The sequence below is a fragment of the Narcine bancroftii genome, chromosome 1, assembly GCF_036971445.1.
Source record: "Narcine bancroftii isolate sNarBan1 chromosome 1, sNarBan1.hap1, whole genome shotgun sequence".
In the NCBI taxonomy this organism is placed as follows: domain Eukaryota; kingdom Metazoa; phylum Chordata; class Chondrichthyes; order Torpediniformes; family Narcinidae; genus Narcine; species Narcine bancroftii.
In genome coordinates, this window is record NC_091469.1 from 50,214,110 (window position 1) to 50,227,386 (window position 13,277).

The 13,277-nt window shown below is 42.8% G+C and overlaps 1 protein-coding gene across 7 annotated transcripts in view; it reads left to right on the forward strand.

The window, feature by feature from the left end:
• focad (focadhesin) overlaps nt 1-13,277 on the forward strand; it is a 240,760-nt gene that overhangs the window by 20,174 nt on the left and 207,309 nt on the right. For all 7 annotated transcript variants that reach the window (XM_069926741.1, XM_069926735.1, XM_069926745.1 and 4 more), the window contains 3 exons: nt 10,556-10,650; nt 10,740-10,814; nt 12,165-12,319. In XM_069926741.1, coding sequence (XP_069782842.1) covers nt 10,594-10,650; nt 10,740-10,814; nt 12,165-12,319 — 287 coding nt within the window. In that variant the 5' untranslated portion in view covers nt 10,556-10,593. The remainder of the gene's footprint in view (nt 1-10,555; nt 10,651-10,739; nt 10,815-12,164; nt 12,320-13,277) is intronic.

The window sequence follows — 13,277 nt, forward strand, 5'->3', positions numbered from 1 at the left end:
GAAAGGGATTTTTTAATTCATAAACCAAACACTGTGAATTTTGATGGTTGCTGCCTTTATAACCTGGAAGGATAAAGTTTGTTATCATCGCTTTGTGGGGAATTATAGTTGTCTGCTTGTCTTTTGACAAGGAGGTGCAAATGTTGTCGTTCTTTGTTTCCTCTGGAGGCACTTAGTGTTGTTGAAATCGTTTGAATGAGAATAAATGTAAGGAGTAATACCATAATAGATTAGATTTATGTCATCAGCAGACATATTTTGTGCCTCCCCCACAGACTGACTTATTGAAGATTGTCAATTGTAATTGGAATTAGTTGTTAATTCTTGTAGTTCTGTAGATTCATTTAGTATGGATCATATGGTAATATGTTCAGTAGGTTTTTCTATTTCATCTGTTACTACACAGATTTTACAGATAATTGGCACTTTCTCTCAAATTATTATTTAGTTTTGTTAATTTACTTTGAGTGTAGTAAATGTTAGCCCCAGCAAATTACACTTATTTAAAGATTTAAATGAGTTAAAATGTCTCATTCTATTTCTCCAGACCATTATCAAACAAAATTTGATTTTGAATTGTACAGATGGCTGAAAGGGCAGACAGTTGGTTTTGAAGTGTTTAATTGGGGTAATAAGGATACAGAAGCAGAGATGTTGAAGGGAGAGAATTCCATAGTTTACAATCTCAATTGTTAAAGTTATAACAATAGATGATGATGAGAGTTTATGGTCATGACATTAGCACAAATATGAACAGATGCACTGAAATTCTGATAGAATTTCAATGGAGAGATTTGGAGGTTAGATAGAAAAGATGCACCAACTACAAAAGTAAAAATTAAATCACCACAATATGCCAAGACAGAAAAAGGATAATAAATACAAAAGGATAGTTAAATATTCACAGTTGCAGTTAGTACAAAAAAAAGTGACATTTCAATAGTGCAGTCAGATCTTTTGGCGGCCCTGGACAAGTTTAGGGTTAGGGTTAGGATTGTATGAAAAGATTCAAGAGCGTGATAGCTGTGGTGGGGGGAACTGTTTTTGAGTGAGGTGCTGGACTTCAGGTTTCTGCATGGGCTTCCTGAAGGTAAGAGCAAGAAGAGATTGTGACTGGTGGGATGGGGATTCTTAATGATATTGATTGCCTCCTGAGGGCAGAGTAAGAGGAGTGTATTTTGTAGGGTTGGATTGGTGCAAAATATTTTACAGAAAACAGATGAGGGGCATGGAGAGATTTGGAATCCTTTGTAGGTTAGCAAGCATGGGTAATGGGTGAATTGTGCCTACTGAATATTGAAAGGCCTGAATAGAGTGGATGTGGAGAGGGTATTTCCAGTTGTAGGGGTCGATGGCACAGTCTCTGAAGAAAAAGTTATTTAGCCAAAGGGTGTTGAATCTGTGGAACTCATTGCTTCAGATGGCTGTGGAAGTCAAGCCAGTGCATATAATTAAAGTGACGGTTGATAGGTTCTTTATTAGTAAAGGTTTCAAACGTTACAGGCATTAGGCAGGAGAATGGGGTTGAGATTAAAAATATATCAACTATGATTTGATTGGCTTCATTCTCCTACTATGTCTTGTATGAAATTGGATGCAGCAATGGATTTCTGAATGAATGCGAGGTTAAGAGAGGTGGAAATTTGGCCAGGAGTCTTTTGTAATAGTTAAGTGTAGAATTAATAAGGGTCCAACAATGGTTTTCAGCTACAGATGAACCTTGCTGAGAGATGGATTGTATACGGTCACAAAGAGGTGGAAAGAATATGGGGTTTCCCTATGTTATTAAACAAAGCTTGTCCTGTGATACTAAGTGTACATAACTGGGAGTCAGTGGCTGGAGTACTGCTTTTAAGAGATAAGAAAGACCTGCTAGATAGTGTCATGGGATATGGAAAATTAATTTTGAATGATGTTGAGAATGGGTTGAGAAGGATGAAAAGTTACAAAGGATATCACTTGCAAGGTTGATAAGATGTATATGGTAATTGTCTACATTCTACAGAGGATGTTTTGTGTGCTCGATGGAAATGTGGGGGGACTGATAGTCATGGTGGGGAGCTGGCTGATGGAGGACCTCAGTTTTCTTCAGGCTGATTTCCAGGCCAAACATTCTGGCAGTTTCCGCAAAACAGGACGTCAAGCGCTGAAGAGCTGGCTCTGAATGGGCAACTAAAGCGGCATCATCTGCAAAGAGTAGTTCACGGACGAGTTGCTCTTGTGTCTTGGTGTGAGCTTGCAGGTGCCTCAGATTGAAGAGACTGCCATCCGTGCGGTACCGGATGTAAACAGCGTCTTCATTGTTGAGGTCTTTCATGGCTTGTTTCAGCATCATGCTGAAGAAGATTGAAAAGAGGGTTGGTGCGAGAACGCAGCCTTGGTTCACGCCATTGTTAATGGAGAAGGGTTCAGAGAGCTCATTGCTGTATCTGACCCAACCTTGTTGGTTTTTGTGCAGTTGGATAACCATGTTGAGGAACTTTGGGGACATCCGAGGCGCTCTAGTATTTGCCAAAGCCCTTTCCTACTCACGGTGTCAAAGGCTTTGGTGAGGTCAACAAAGGTGATGTAGAGTCCTTTGTTTTGTTCTCTGCACTTTTCTTGGAGCTGTCTGAGGGCAAAAACCATGTCAGTAGTTCCTCTGTTTGCGCGAAAGCCGCACTGTGATTCTGGGAGAACATTTTCGGCGACACTAGGTATTATTCTATTTAGGAGAATCCTAGCGAAGATTTTGCCTGCAATGGAGAGCAGCGTGATTCCCCTGTAGTTTGAGCAGTCTGATTTCTCGCCTTTGTCTTTGTACAGGGTGATGATGATGGCATCACGAAGGTCCTGAGGCAGCTTTCCTTGATCCCAGCAGAGCTTGAAAAACTCATGCAGATTGGCATGCAGAGATTTGCCGCCAGCCTTCCAGACCTCTGGGGGGGATTCCATCCATACCTGCTGCTTTGCCACTTTTCAGTTGTTCAATTGCCTTATATGTCTCTTCCCGGGTGAGGACCTCATCCAGCTCTAGCCTTAAGGGCTGTTGAGGGAGCTGGAGCAGGGCGGATTCTTGGACTGAGCGGTTGGCATTGAAAAGATATTGGAAGTGTTCTGACCATCGGTTGAGAATGAAGATCTTGTCGCTGAGGAGGACTTTGCCGTCTGAGCTGCGCAGCAATAGACAATAGACAATAGGAGCTGGAGTAGGCCCTTCGGCCCGTCGAGCCAGCACCGCCATTTTACAGATCATGGCTGATCACTACCATCAGTACCCCTTTCCAGCCTTATCCCCATAACCCTTAACTCCTTTGCCCACTAGAGTCTTATCTAACTCTCTTTTGAACATAATCAGCGAATCTGCCTCTACCACCCTCTGTGGCAGAGCATTCCACAGATTCACACTTCTCTGGGTAAAAAAATGTTTTCTCATCTCCATCCTAAAGGGCCTACTCTGTATTCTTAAACTATGCCCTCTAGTCCTCGTCTCCCCCATCATTGGGAACAAGTAATCCGACTTCACCCTGTCTATCCCCCTGATAATTTTGTATACCTCAATCATGGCCCCCCTCATCCTTCTAAACTCCATCGGATACAAGTCCAGTTTTTCTAGCCTTTCAGCATATGTCAACCCCGCCATCCCTGGAACTAACCTTGTAAATCTGCGCTGCACACCCTCTATAGCTAGTATGTCCTTCCTCAAAATTGGAGACCAGGACTGGACGCAATACTCCAGGTGGGGTCTCACCAGGGCCCTGTACAATTGCAGAAGGGCGTCTCTGTTCCTATACTCCAATCCCCTCTTTATGAAAGCCAACATGCTATTAGCCTTCTTCACAGCTTTCTGAACCTGCATGCTAGTCTTCAGTGACTGGTGAACAAGTACTCCCAGATCCATTTGCTCCTCCCCACTCCCTAGCTTGTCTCCATTTAAATAATACTCAGCTTTCCTATTATTGCCCCCAAAATGGATAACCTCACATTTGCTTACATTGAACGTCATCTTCCAGTCAGCAGCCCACTCCCCCAACCTGTCCAAGTCCCTCTGCATTTTCCTGACATCCTCCTCACACCCCACACCGCCACCCAGTTTCGTGTCATCTGCAAATTTGCTCAAATTATTAATAATCCCCTCATCCAAATCATTTACATAAATTACAAACAATTGAGGACCCAATACCGATCCCTGCGGTACTCCACTCGTCACATCCTGCCATCCTGAAAAAGACCCGCTTACCCCAACCCTTTGTTTCCTATTTCTTAACCAATTTCCGATCCATGTCAGCACCTTACCTCCAATACCATGCTCCCTGATCTTGCCCACTAGTCTCCCATGCGGTACCTTATCAAAGGCCTTCTGGAAGTCCAAATACACCACATCCACAGGCTCTCCCAAGTCCACCTTCTTTGTCACATCCTCGAAAAATTCCAGAAGGTTAGTCAAGCGTAACTTACCCTTAAGGAATCCATGCTGACTAGCCCTTATACTATTATTTCTGCCTAAGTGTTCTGCTATTACTCCTTTTATGATAGACTCCAATATTTTCCCCACCACCGACGTCAGGCTGACCGGTCTATAATTTCCCGTTTTCTCCCTCCCTCCCTTCTTAAAAATCGGCACCACATCAGCCACTCTCCAATCCTCAGGGACCTCCCCCGAATCTATGGAACTTTGGAAAATGTCGACCAGTGCTTTCACAATTTCCATAGCAACTTCTTTAAGCACCCTGGGATGCAGCCCATCAGGCCCTGGGGATTTATCAGGCCTCAGTCCCAACAATTTGCTCACAACCTTCTGTTTCTGGATCCGGATATCCATTAGATCCCCTACTTCCCCAGGAAAGTTCCCCAAGTCTCTTGACACCGCATGACCATTACCCCCTAACTGACCATAACCTATATCCTCCTTGGTGAAGACAGTTGCAAAGTATTTGTTAAATTCCTCAGCCATCTCCTTGTTTCCGGTAATAATTTCACCCTTTTCCATTCTTAATGGACCAATTTTGGACCGAACCAATTTCTTCCTCTTCACATATTTAAAAAAGCTTTTGCTATCCTCCATTATATTATTTGCTAATTTCCTCTCGTACTTAATTTTCCCCTCTCTTATGACTTTCTTAGTTACCCTCTGATGCTCTTTGAAGGTTTCCCAATCCTCTAACTTCCCACTGCGCATCGCTATCCTATACTTACTCCCTTTGGATTTGATATTACACTTGATTTCATTAGTTAGCCACGGCTGCCATTTGCATCTCCTAGAGCCTTTCCTCCACTTTGGAATAAATTTGTCCTGAACCCTGTGAAAAATGTCCAAAAATACCTGCCATTTTTCCCCAGTTGTCCTCCCAGCTAGTGTATCTTTCCATTTTATTTTGGCTAGCTCTTCCCTCATAGCTGCATAATCCCCTTTATTTAACTGCAGCACAGATGCTTCTGACTTCCTTTTTTTTCCCCTTTCTAATTGCAGCTCAAAAGCAACCATACCATGGTCACTATTCCCTAATGGCTCCCTTACATCGAGGTCACTTGTTAACTCTGCGTCAGTGCACAGCACCAAGTCCAGAATCGACTTCCCCCTGGTAGGTTCCTCCACTAGCTGCTCCAAGAAAGTATCTCGTAGACATTCAATAAACTCACTCTCTTGTGCTCCTGCCCCCGTCTGATTATCCCAGTCCACCTTCATGTTAAAGTCCCCCATAACTACTGTATTGCTACCACTTTGACATGCCACTCTTAATTCCTGATTTATACTTCTACTGATATCTAAGCTACTTTTCGGAGGCCTGTAAATGATCCCCATTATGGTCCTCATGCCTTTACAATTTCTTAATTCTATCCAAACAGACTCTACCCCACCTGTTTCAATGTCTTTCCTTTCAAATGCCTGAATTTCATTTCTTACCAACAGAGCTACCCCACCTCCTCTTCCTAACTTTCTGTCTTTTCTATAGGACGTGTACCCTGGAACATTTATTTCCCAATCCTGCCCTTCCCGCAGCCATGTCTCCGTTACTCCGACAATATCATAACCTCCCATTGCCATTTGTGCCTCAAGCTCATCCATTTTATTCCTTACACTCCGTGCATTCATACACAATACCTTGATACCATATCTCCTTTCTCCCTCCACCTTTGTTCTCGATGCACTTGCCCCAACTCTCCTATTCTTTTTAGTTCCCTTTTTCCTTATTGTTTCACCGTCTAACGGAAACACCCCTATATTCAGTCTCCTATCTGCTTCCCTATCAGTTCTGTTCCCTTCCCCCTGCCAAATTTGTTTAAATCAAAACTGACAGCATTTTTAAACCTAACTGCCAGTATATTGGCCCCCATTGCATTCAGGTGTAAACCATCCCTCCTGTAGAGGTCTTCTCCAGAAGAGATCCCAATGGTCAATGAACCTGAATCCCTGCACTCTGCACCATTCGTCCAGCCACACATTTAACCTCCTGATTTTATTATTTTTGCCCCCACCCATGTACAGCACAGGTAGCAGCCCCGAGATTACAATCCTGGAGGTTCTGCTTCTTAACCTCCTTCCGAGCTCACGGTAGTCCCTCTTCAGGTTCTCCTCCTTCATCTTATCCACGTCATTTGTACCCACGTGTATCAGGACTTCTGGCCGTTCACCTTCCCCCCCCCCCAGGATACTCTGAACCCTATCCGAGACGTCTCGCACCCTGGCTCCTGGGAGGCAACACACCATACGGGAACACTTGTCAGGTTCGCAGAATCTTTTGTCTGTTCCCCTGACAATGGAGTCCCCAATGACCACCTTGTTCCCCTTCCTTCCTTTCCGCACCACCGGTTCCATTGGTGCAACCTCTGGCTGGTTATCTTCCCCAACTACATCCAATACACTATATTTGTTGCTAAGAGCAGTAGCCACCGGGGTGCTCACCACAGAGCTAGCAACTTTCCCCCCTCCCCTGACAGTAGTCCACTTACCTGACCCCCCAAATCCAGGGGTAAGCACTTCCCTGAGCGTTGTATCTATAAATTCTTCACTCTCCCTGATAAGCCTCAGATCATCAAGCTGCAACTCCATTTCTTTAATTTTATTTTTTAATGCTTGTGTCTCATTTCATCCCCTGCAGGTATATCCTGTGGGAAGATTTAATGTCCTTTCGCTTAACTCCTCACTCTCTCTTGCGAGCCTAAGGTCATCAAGCTGGAGCTCCAGTTCATCAACTCGGCCCCTAAGGAACCCCACCTCTTTGCACCTGGCACAGATATGGTCATTTGGGAGGGTGGAGGTCACCCATGGCTCCCACATCTGGCAACTTGAGCAGAGCACTAACCCCATAGGCATGGCTCAGCTTTTTAATGTACAGTGCACTCACCTAGGAAATGCTAATAAAAACAGCCAACCTTTCGCTCCGCCTGCTTTCGCCGAAGCCTGATGAGCCAAAGCCTGGAAGTCCCACTCCTTCGCTGGGCCACTCGCTCGCTGGGCCACTCGCTCGCTGGGCCACTCGCTCGCTGGGCCACTCGCTCGCTGGGCCACTCGCTCGCTGGGCCACTCGCTCGCTGGGCCACTCGCTCGCTGGGCCACTCGCTCGCTGGGCCACTCGCTCGCTGGGCCACTCGCTCGCTGGGCCACTCGCTCGCTGGGCCACTCGCTCGCTGGGCCACTCGCTCGCTGGGCCACTCGCTCGCTGGGCCACTCGCTCGCTGGGCCACTCGCTCGCTGGGCCACTCGCTCGCTGGGCCACTCGCTCGCTGGGCCACTCGCTCGCTGGGCCACTCGCTCGCTGGGCCACTCGCTCGCTGGGCCACTCGCTCGCTGGGCCACTCGCTCGCTGGGCCACTCGCTCGCTGGGCCACTCGCTCGCTGGGCCACTCGCTGTCCCTCTTATTTATTGGCCTTTTACCAATTAACCCCTACACGCTCTCCAGTAGGCCCGTCCGACCAATGGCCGCCTCCGACGCCGACTCCTCCGCAGGCCCCGGTAAGAGACTTTTTAAAAAGTTTTCTTACCTGCCCCCGTCTCGTTTCTTCTCTGTCCTTCTCCTCTCTCTTCTCCTCTCCTCTCCTGACTGCTAGGCCCTGTCCCCAGTAAGAGCCCTTAAAAAGACCTTACCTTCCCGTCAGCGGGCTTTGACTTGGGGTGAGGGGCCATACACAGCCTTTAGAGCCTCGTGAAAACCCCTGAAGTCGCCAATGTCATTGTCATACCCACACTCCTGTTCAGCTCCGAATCATGGGTCCTCTACCAGCATCACCTACAGCTCCTAGAACGCTTCCACCAGCATTATCTCCGCTCCATCCTCAACATTCATTGGAGCGACTTCATCACCAAGATCGAAGTACTCGAGATGGCAGAGGCCGACAGCATCGAATCCACGCTGCTGAAGATCTAACTGCGCTGGGTAGGTCACGTCTCCAGAATGGAGGACCATCGCCTTCCCAAGATCGTGTTATATGGCGAGCTCTCCACTGGCCACCGAGACAGAGGTGCACCAAAGAAGAGGTACAAGGACTGCCTAAAGAAATCTCTTGGTGTCTGCCACATTGACCACCGCCAGTGGGCTGATCTCGCCTCAAACCGTGCATCTTGGCGCCTCACAGTTCGGCGGGCAGCAACCTCTTTTGAAGAAGACCGCAGATCCCACCTCACTGACAAAAGACAAAGGAGGAAAAACCCAACACCCAACCCCAACCAACCAATTTTCCCTTGCAACCGCTGCAACCGTGCCTGCATGTCCCGCATCGGACTTGTCAGTCACCAACGAGCCTGCAGCAGATGTGGACATACCTCTCCATAAATCTTCGTCCGTGAAGCCAAGCCAAAGGAAAAGGAACAGAGGATGTATTGAGAGCATTTTGTCTGCAGCTGCATCACCACCTGCATTACCACCTTAGACCATAAAAATGTGTAGAGATAGTAAAGTTAGCGGAAAAGATCATTGGGGCTCTCTTCCTGGCATGAAGGACATCTACAACACTCGATGCAGGCAAAAGGCAATAAGCATTGTGAAGGACTCCATACACCCCTCATGTAAACTGTCCTCCCTTCTGCCATCTGGTTGAAGGTACCGTAGCACTGTATATGTCTTAAATTTTAATTGTTTAACTTCTATTCGAACTAATATTTATGTAAATATGCTCCATAGTCCTGGAGACTATCTTTACTGTGCAAGCATGGTATGAACGATAAATAAAGGTGACTTGACTTGAAATGTGTGGAGTATTTCAAGCACAGAAATCTGGCAAAGATGGGAATTTACATTGAAGTTGACAGCACTTCCAAGTGTTTTGGAAAAAATAAACTTTTTTAATCTGGCAGCTATTTGTAATGATAAATGGGATATGTGTTTTGTTTTGAAGATTGATGTAATTTAATTGACATAGTATCAATATCTGAAGGGAGAAAAACTTTAATAATATCAGTGAAGTTGCAAGTCAGGAAAGAAAAGTTGGGTGGTCAACACCAGGTAGTTAAATCTAGCTGGCTACAGGGAGAAAGGAAAAGAGTAAACACTGCTGAATGAGTGGTGTCATTCTTGATCACAAACTAGTCGATAAATGTCTTCTACATTATTGGGGATATGGGTGATGGAGGGAGAGTGCATTTTATATGCTCCTTTTTCAAGAGAGTAAAGCAGGTGACTGTGAGCTTCATGATCTATTTTTCACAGAGATATGCAGGAGTTAATGGTTCTTTGTAACCCAACAAGATGTGATGAATGACTAAATTGTATACATTTAAGTCTGATTTTTTTTTTGACTCAAGAGAGTGGGGATGATGGCTGGTCCAGAGGTATGATCAGGATGAATAATTGTAAAGGAGGCCCTGTTTGCTCTGGTGAGCAGAATGGTATCAATAGATGCGGTCATTTTTCTTTCTTTTTAAAATTTTTTTATTGAGTTAAACATATAAATCCTACATACAAAGTCATCTAATATAACCAACAGCAGGTCATATATGGATACCACAAATTAAATATAAATGTAAATTGAAAACCTATCTATAATTGTTTATTTAAAACATCAAATTCTATCAATATGGTAATTAACCATTTATCTCTATCATAATATCCAATATGTACTGGATATAAAATAAATAAGATTAAATTAAACATTATCTAGACAAAGGGTAGAATCTGTTTTTATGATTTAAACCCACGTTTAACCAGTTGATCTTCCTTTAAAAAAAAGGAAAGAAAAGCTAAAACTAATCTAATTTCAGATATGGTCATTTTGAATATGTATCTGTGAGTTAATTAGGATTTAAATCCATATGTACATGGAATTCTTTTGTGCTTTGATATAATTCCTTATAATACCGTGGATGTTTTGGTAACAATATTGAGTAATTATTGTGTGTTTTCTGGCATGGACAAAATCTTTTTTTTTTGTTGCCTGTAAAAGTGGAACCTGTTCAGTCCCCAGGGATGACCTGTACTGATAAGTTTGAAAATTTGAGCCCGAGTAGGATGTTTATTAAAAAGGCCATTGTTCATCCAACTTAATTAGTTTGATTGCTAGTTACAATTCATAGTTTTCAAAATCTTAGAACAATGTTATTTTTGTGATTCAGGATTAATAGCTTTGCTTTTTATTTCACAGACATTTCTTGAAAATTATACTAAGAATTTCTGGCAACAATGGCAGAGGATCTGAAAAGGAGATTTGAATTCCAAAATTCAGTAATCCAGACACAGGCATGATGTTTCATAATTTTTGAAAATGATATTAAGCCAATTTTAGGTTTATACATAATCATTATAACTTACAGTTTCTGTTTGTGCAGGCTGTAGGACATCTAGTTGCTGCCATTTTAAAAGAAAAGGGGTCATCATCTTTGATAAACTATTCTTCAGATCAGGTTTGTGATTCATACCATCATTAAATTGGATCAACAGTATTTTTAACAATCATAATCACATTTGATTTTTTTTCCCAGAAACTGCTTTTATTTTTAAATGTGAGGAGCTGCTTGTGAAATACTTGGGTGTTTTTTTTAAATGTCATTGGATGCTTTTGCATCTTGTAATGTTTCTGCCCATTTGGAAAGCTCTCTTTTGACATTTTGTGTGTTTGACAGCCTGTCTGATAGCAGTGTCTCTTTGAAAATCTCTAAATTTGATTCCAGATTTACCATGGGCATAATTTGGAACATTTTTCTTTAAAGGTTTAGATTTTTTCTTCTATTGGCAGATCTTCATAACATTTTAATGATTAAAGGATTAAAAGGCAATGTGTGCACACGCTGAAAATAATGGAGTGGAACCGAATGTTTGTCTAAAAATCATAGAGTAGAGCAGCTATTCCCAACATTCTTTTGGCTATGGCCCCCTTAAGACTCTGCTCAAAGCTTGTGGTCCACCTTCCTTGTAAAGCAATGAAGTTAGTTAGTTTCTTCCGTATTTCTCTCATACCAACTGCGTAAAAATATTTTACCTATGATTTCATTCCGTGGCCCCCCTTAAATGTGGTGTGTCCCCCATGGGGGACCATATAGTCCCTGTGGAGAATGGGTACAGTAGTGCATTTCAGTAAGCATTCTTTAAGTGCATTATTTCATTGATGCTGTCAGATTGAAATAGACTGGAACTCAGACCCTAACCTATTCAGTGCCTCTGTTCACAGACAGATTATAAGACATTCAGTCACTTGCAAAATCCCTGGTCTGAAGTAAATGCCATGACCCCATAATTCTATCCCCCCCCGCCCCCTTCTTGTGCATTGGTTGAAACTGAACCAGAGATAGTAGGTAGAAAACATTAATAAAATAACCAACTTTTGTTGGTGGTAAATGATAAAAATTTTGCAAGTACAACGTACTTGATAAGAACTGGCTCACATGTTGACTTTCCACAATTGTGGGATTCTCATCAGTTTAAAAGCAGGCAAGTCCCTGGGAATAGGAACGCCATGGAAAACTAAGGGCTAGTAAAATCATATCAGTGAATGATATGTGAAGATGCTCTCTTCTGTAAAATGTTTTAAAAATGATTTGAGTACATCAACAGAGTTTCTTAAAATCCATGTATATTTTTATAATTTTACTTGTCAGGAAGCTATCATCTCTTTGTTTTAATTATCAGAATTAATTTAACATTGGGGTCACTCTCAATTTGAATGCTTACTTGTCTGATATAAAATGCTGCAGCGAATAGTTAGGCATTTTAATTGACTATTGTGATACAGTTATTATACATTTTTTCTCTTGCAGAGTCATGCGTTGAACTTGTTATGGGAGAAGTGCTGCTGTGACAATGTGGTGGTTCGTACGGCCTGCTGTGAGGCACTGGTTGCTCTTGTGGCACAGAACCATGCCGAATTTAATTATGTATTCAATGGAATTTTGAATCTAATTCCTTCTGCCAGGTAACAGAAATAATTAAGTAATCTTTTGTTGAACTTTTTGAAACAAGACTCTTCATTTCCTTTCAGGGATGATGTTCTTTGACATAGTAATACATTTGCTCTTCCACATTCTCAGCTGTTGTGAATTTGGAAAGGCACTTGCTCTATTAGTGTGTATAAATAAAGCAGTGCAGTGGAAGAGCCCATGGTGCTTTCCTGTACTTCATCTGATACTATCAGTTTTAAGCAAACTTAGAGAGTGATTTGCTTCCGTATCTAAGGGAAACTATCTGCTATTCCTTGAACAGTTTTGTTTTGTCATCTTGTATGAGTTATTTTACATCATGATGGCAATATGGGGGTCTTTGGAATTTAGAGATGCAACATGGTAACAGGCCCTTCTGGCCCACAAGCCCACGCAGTCTAAATACACCCATGTGACCCATTAACTTACCAACCCATGTCTTTAGATGTGGGAGGAAACTGGAGCACCTGGAGAAAACCCACGTAGACAGGCGAAGAATGTACAAACTCATTGCAGACAGCACCAAATTCGAACCCAGGTGTGGCACTCTTATAGCATTGTGCTAACCACTACACTAACCATAATTATTTGTCTTAGTAGTTGGAGGTAAGTGTAGCTGCATGCTCTTGAATCTTGAAACTGTGATCCTGCAAACATATTTTTGCAGTTGTGACTACCTGGTGACCACATTTAGGTCTAGATGATTTTCTGTAGCAATGCACATGACTAATATAAATCTTTTTTTCATTTTTGAGAAGAGTCTGAAAGAATTTCTTAAATAAAACAATGATTTGTCAGAAATATAGAACTGACCAAATTTTATTTCATTACCTAGCATTTCATTTGCTAAATGAAATCATAAAACTTGCCCAAGCTGGCATTCCATGATATTGTGCAATTATCTAAAGCCCTTGTGCCTAAACAGAAGAGTTTAATGAAGAGCCTTTATTGAAT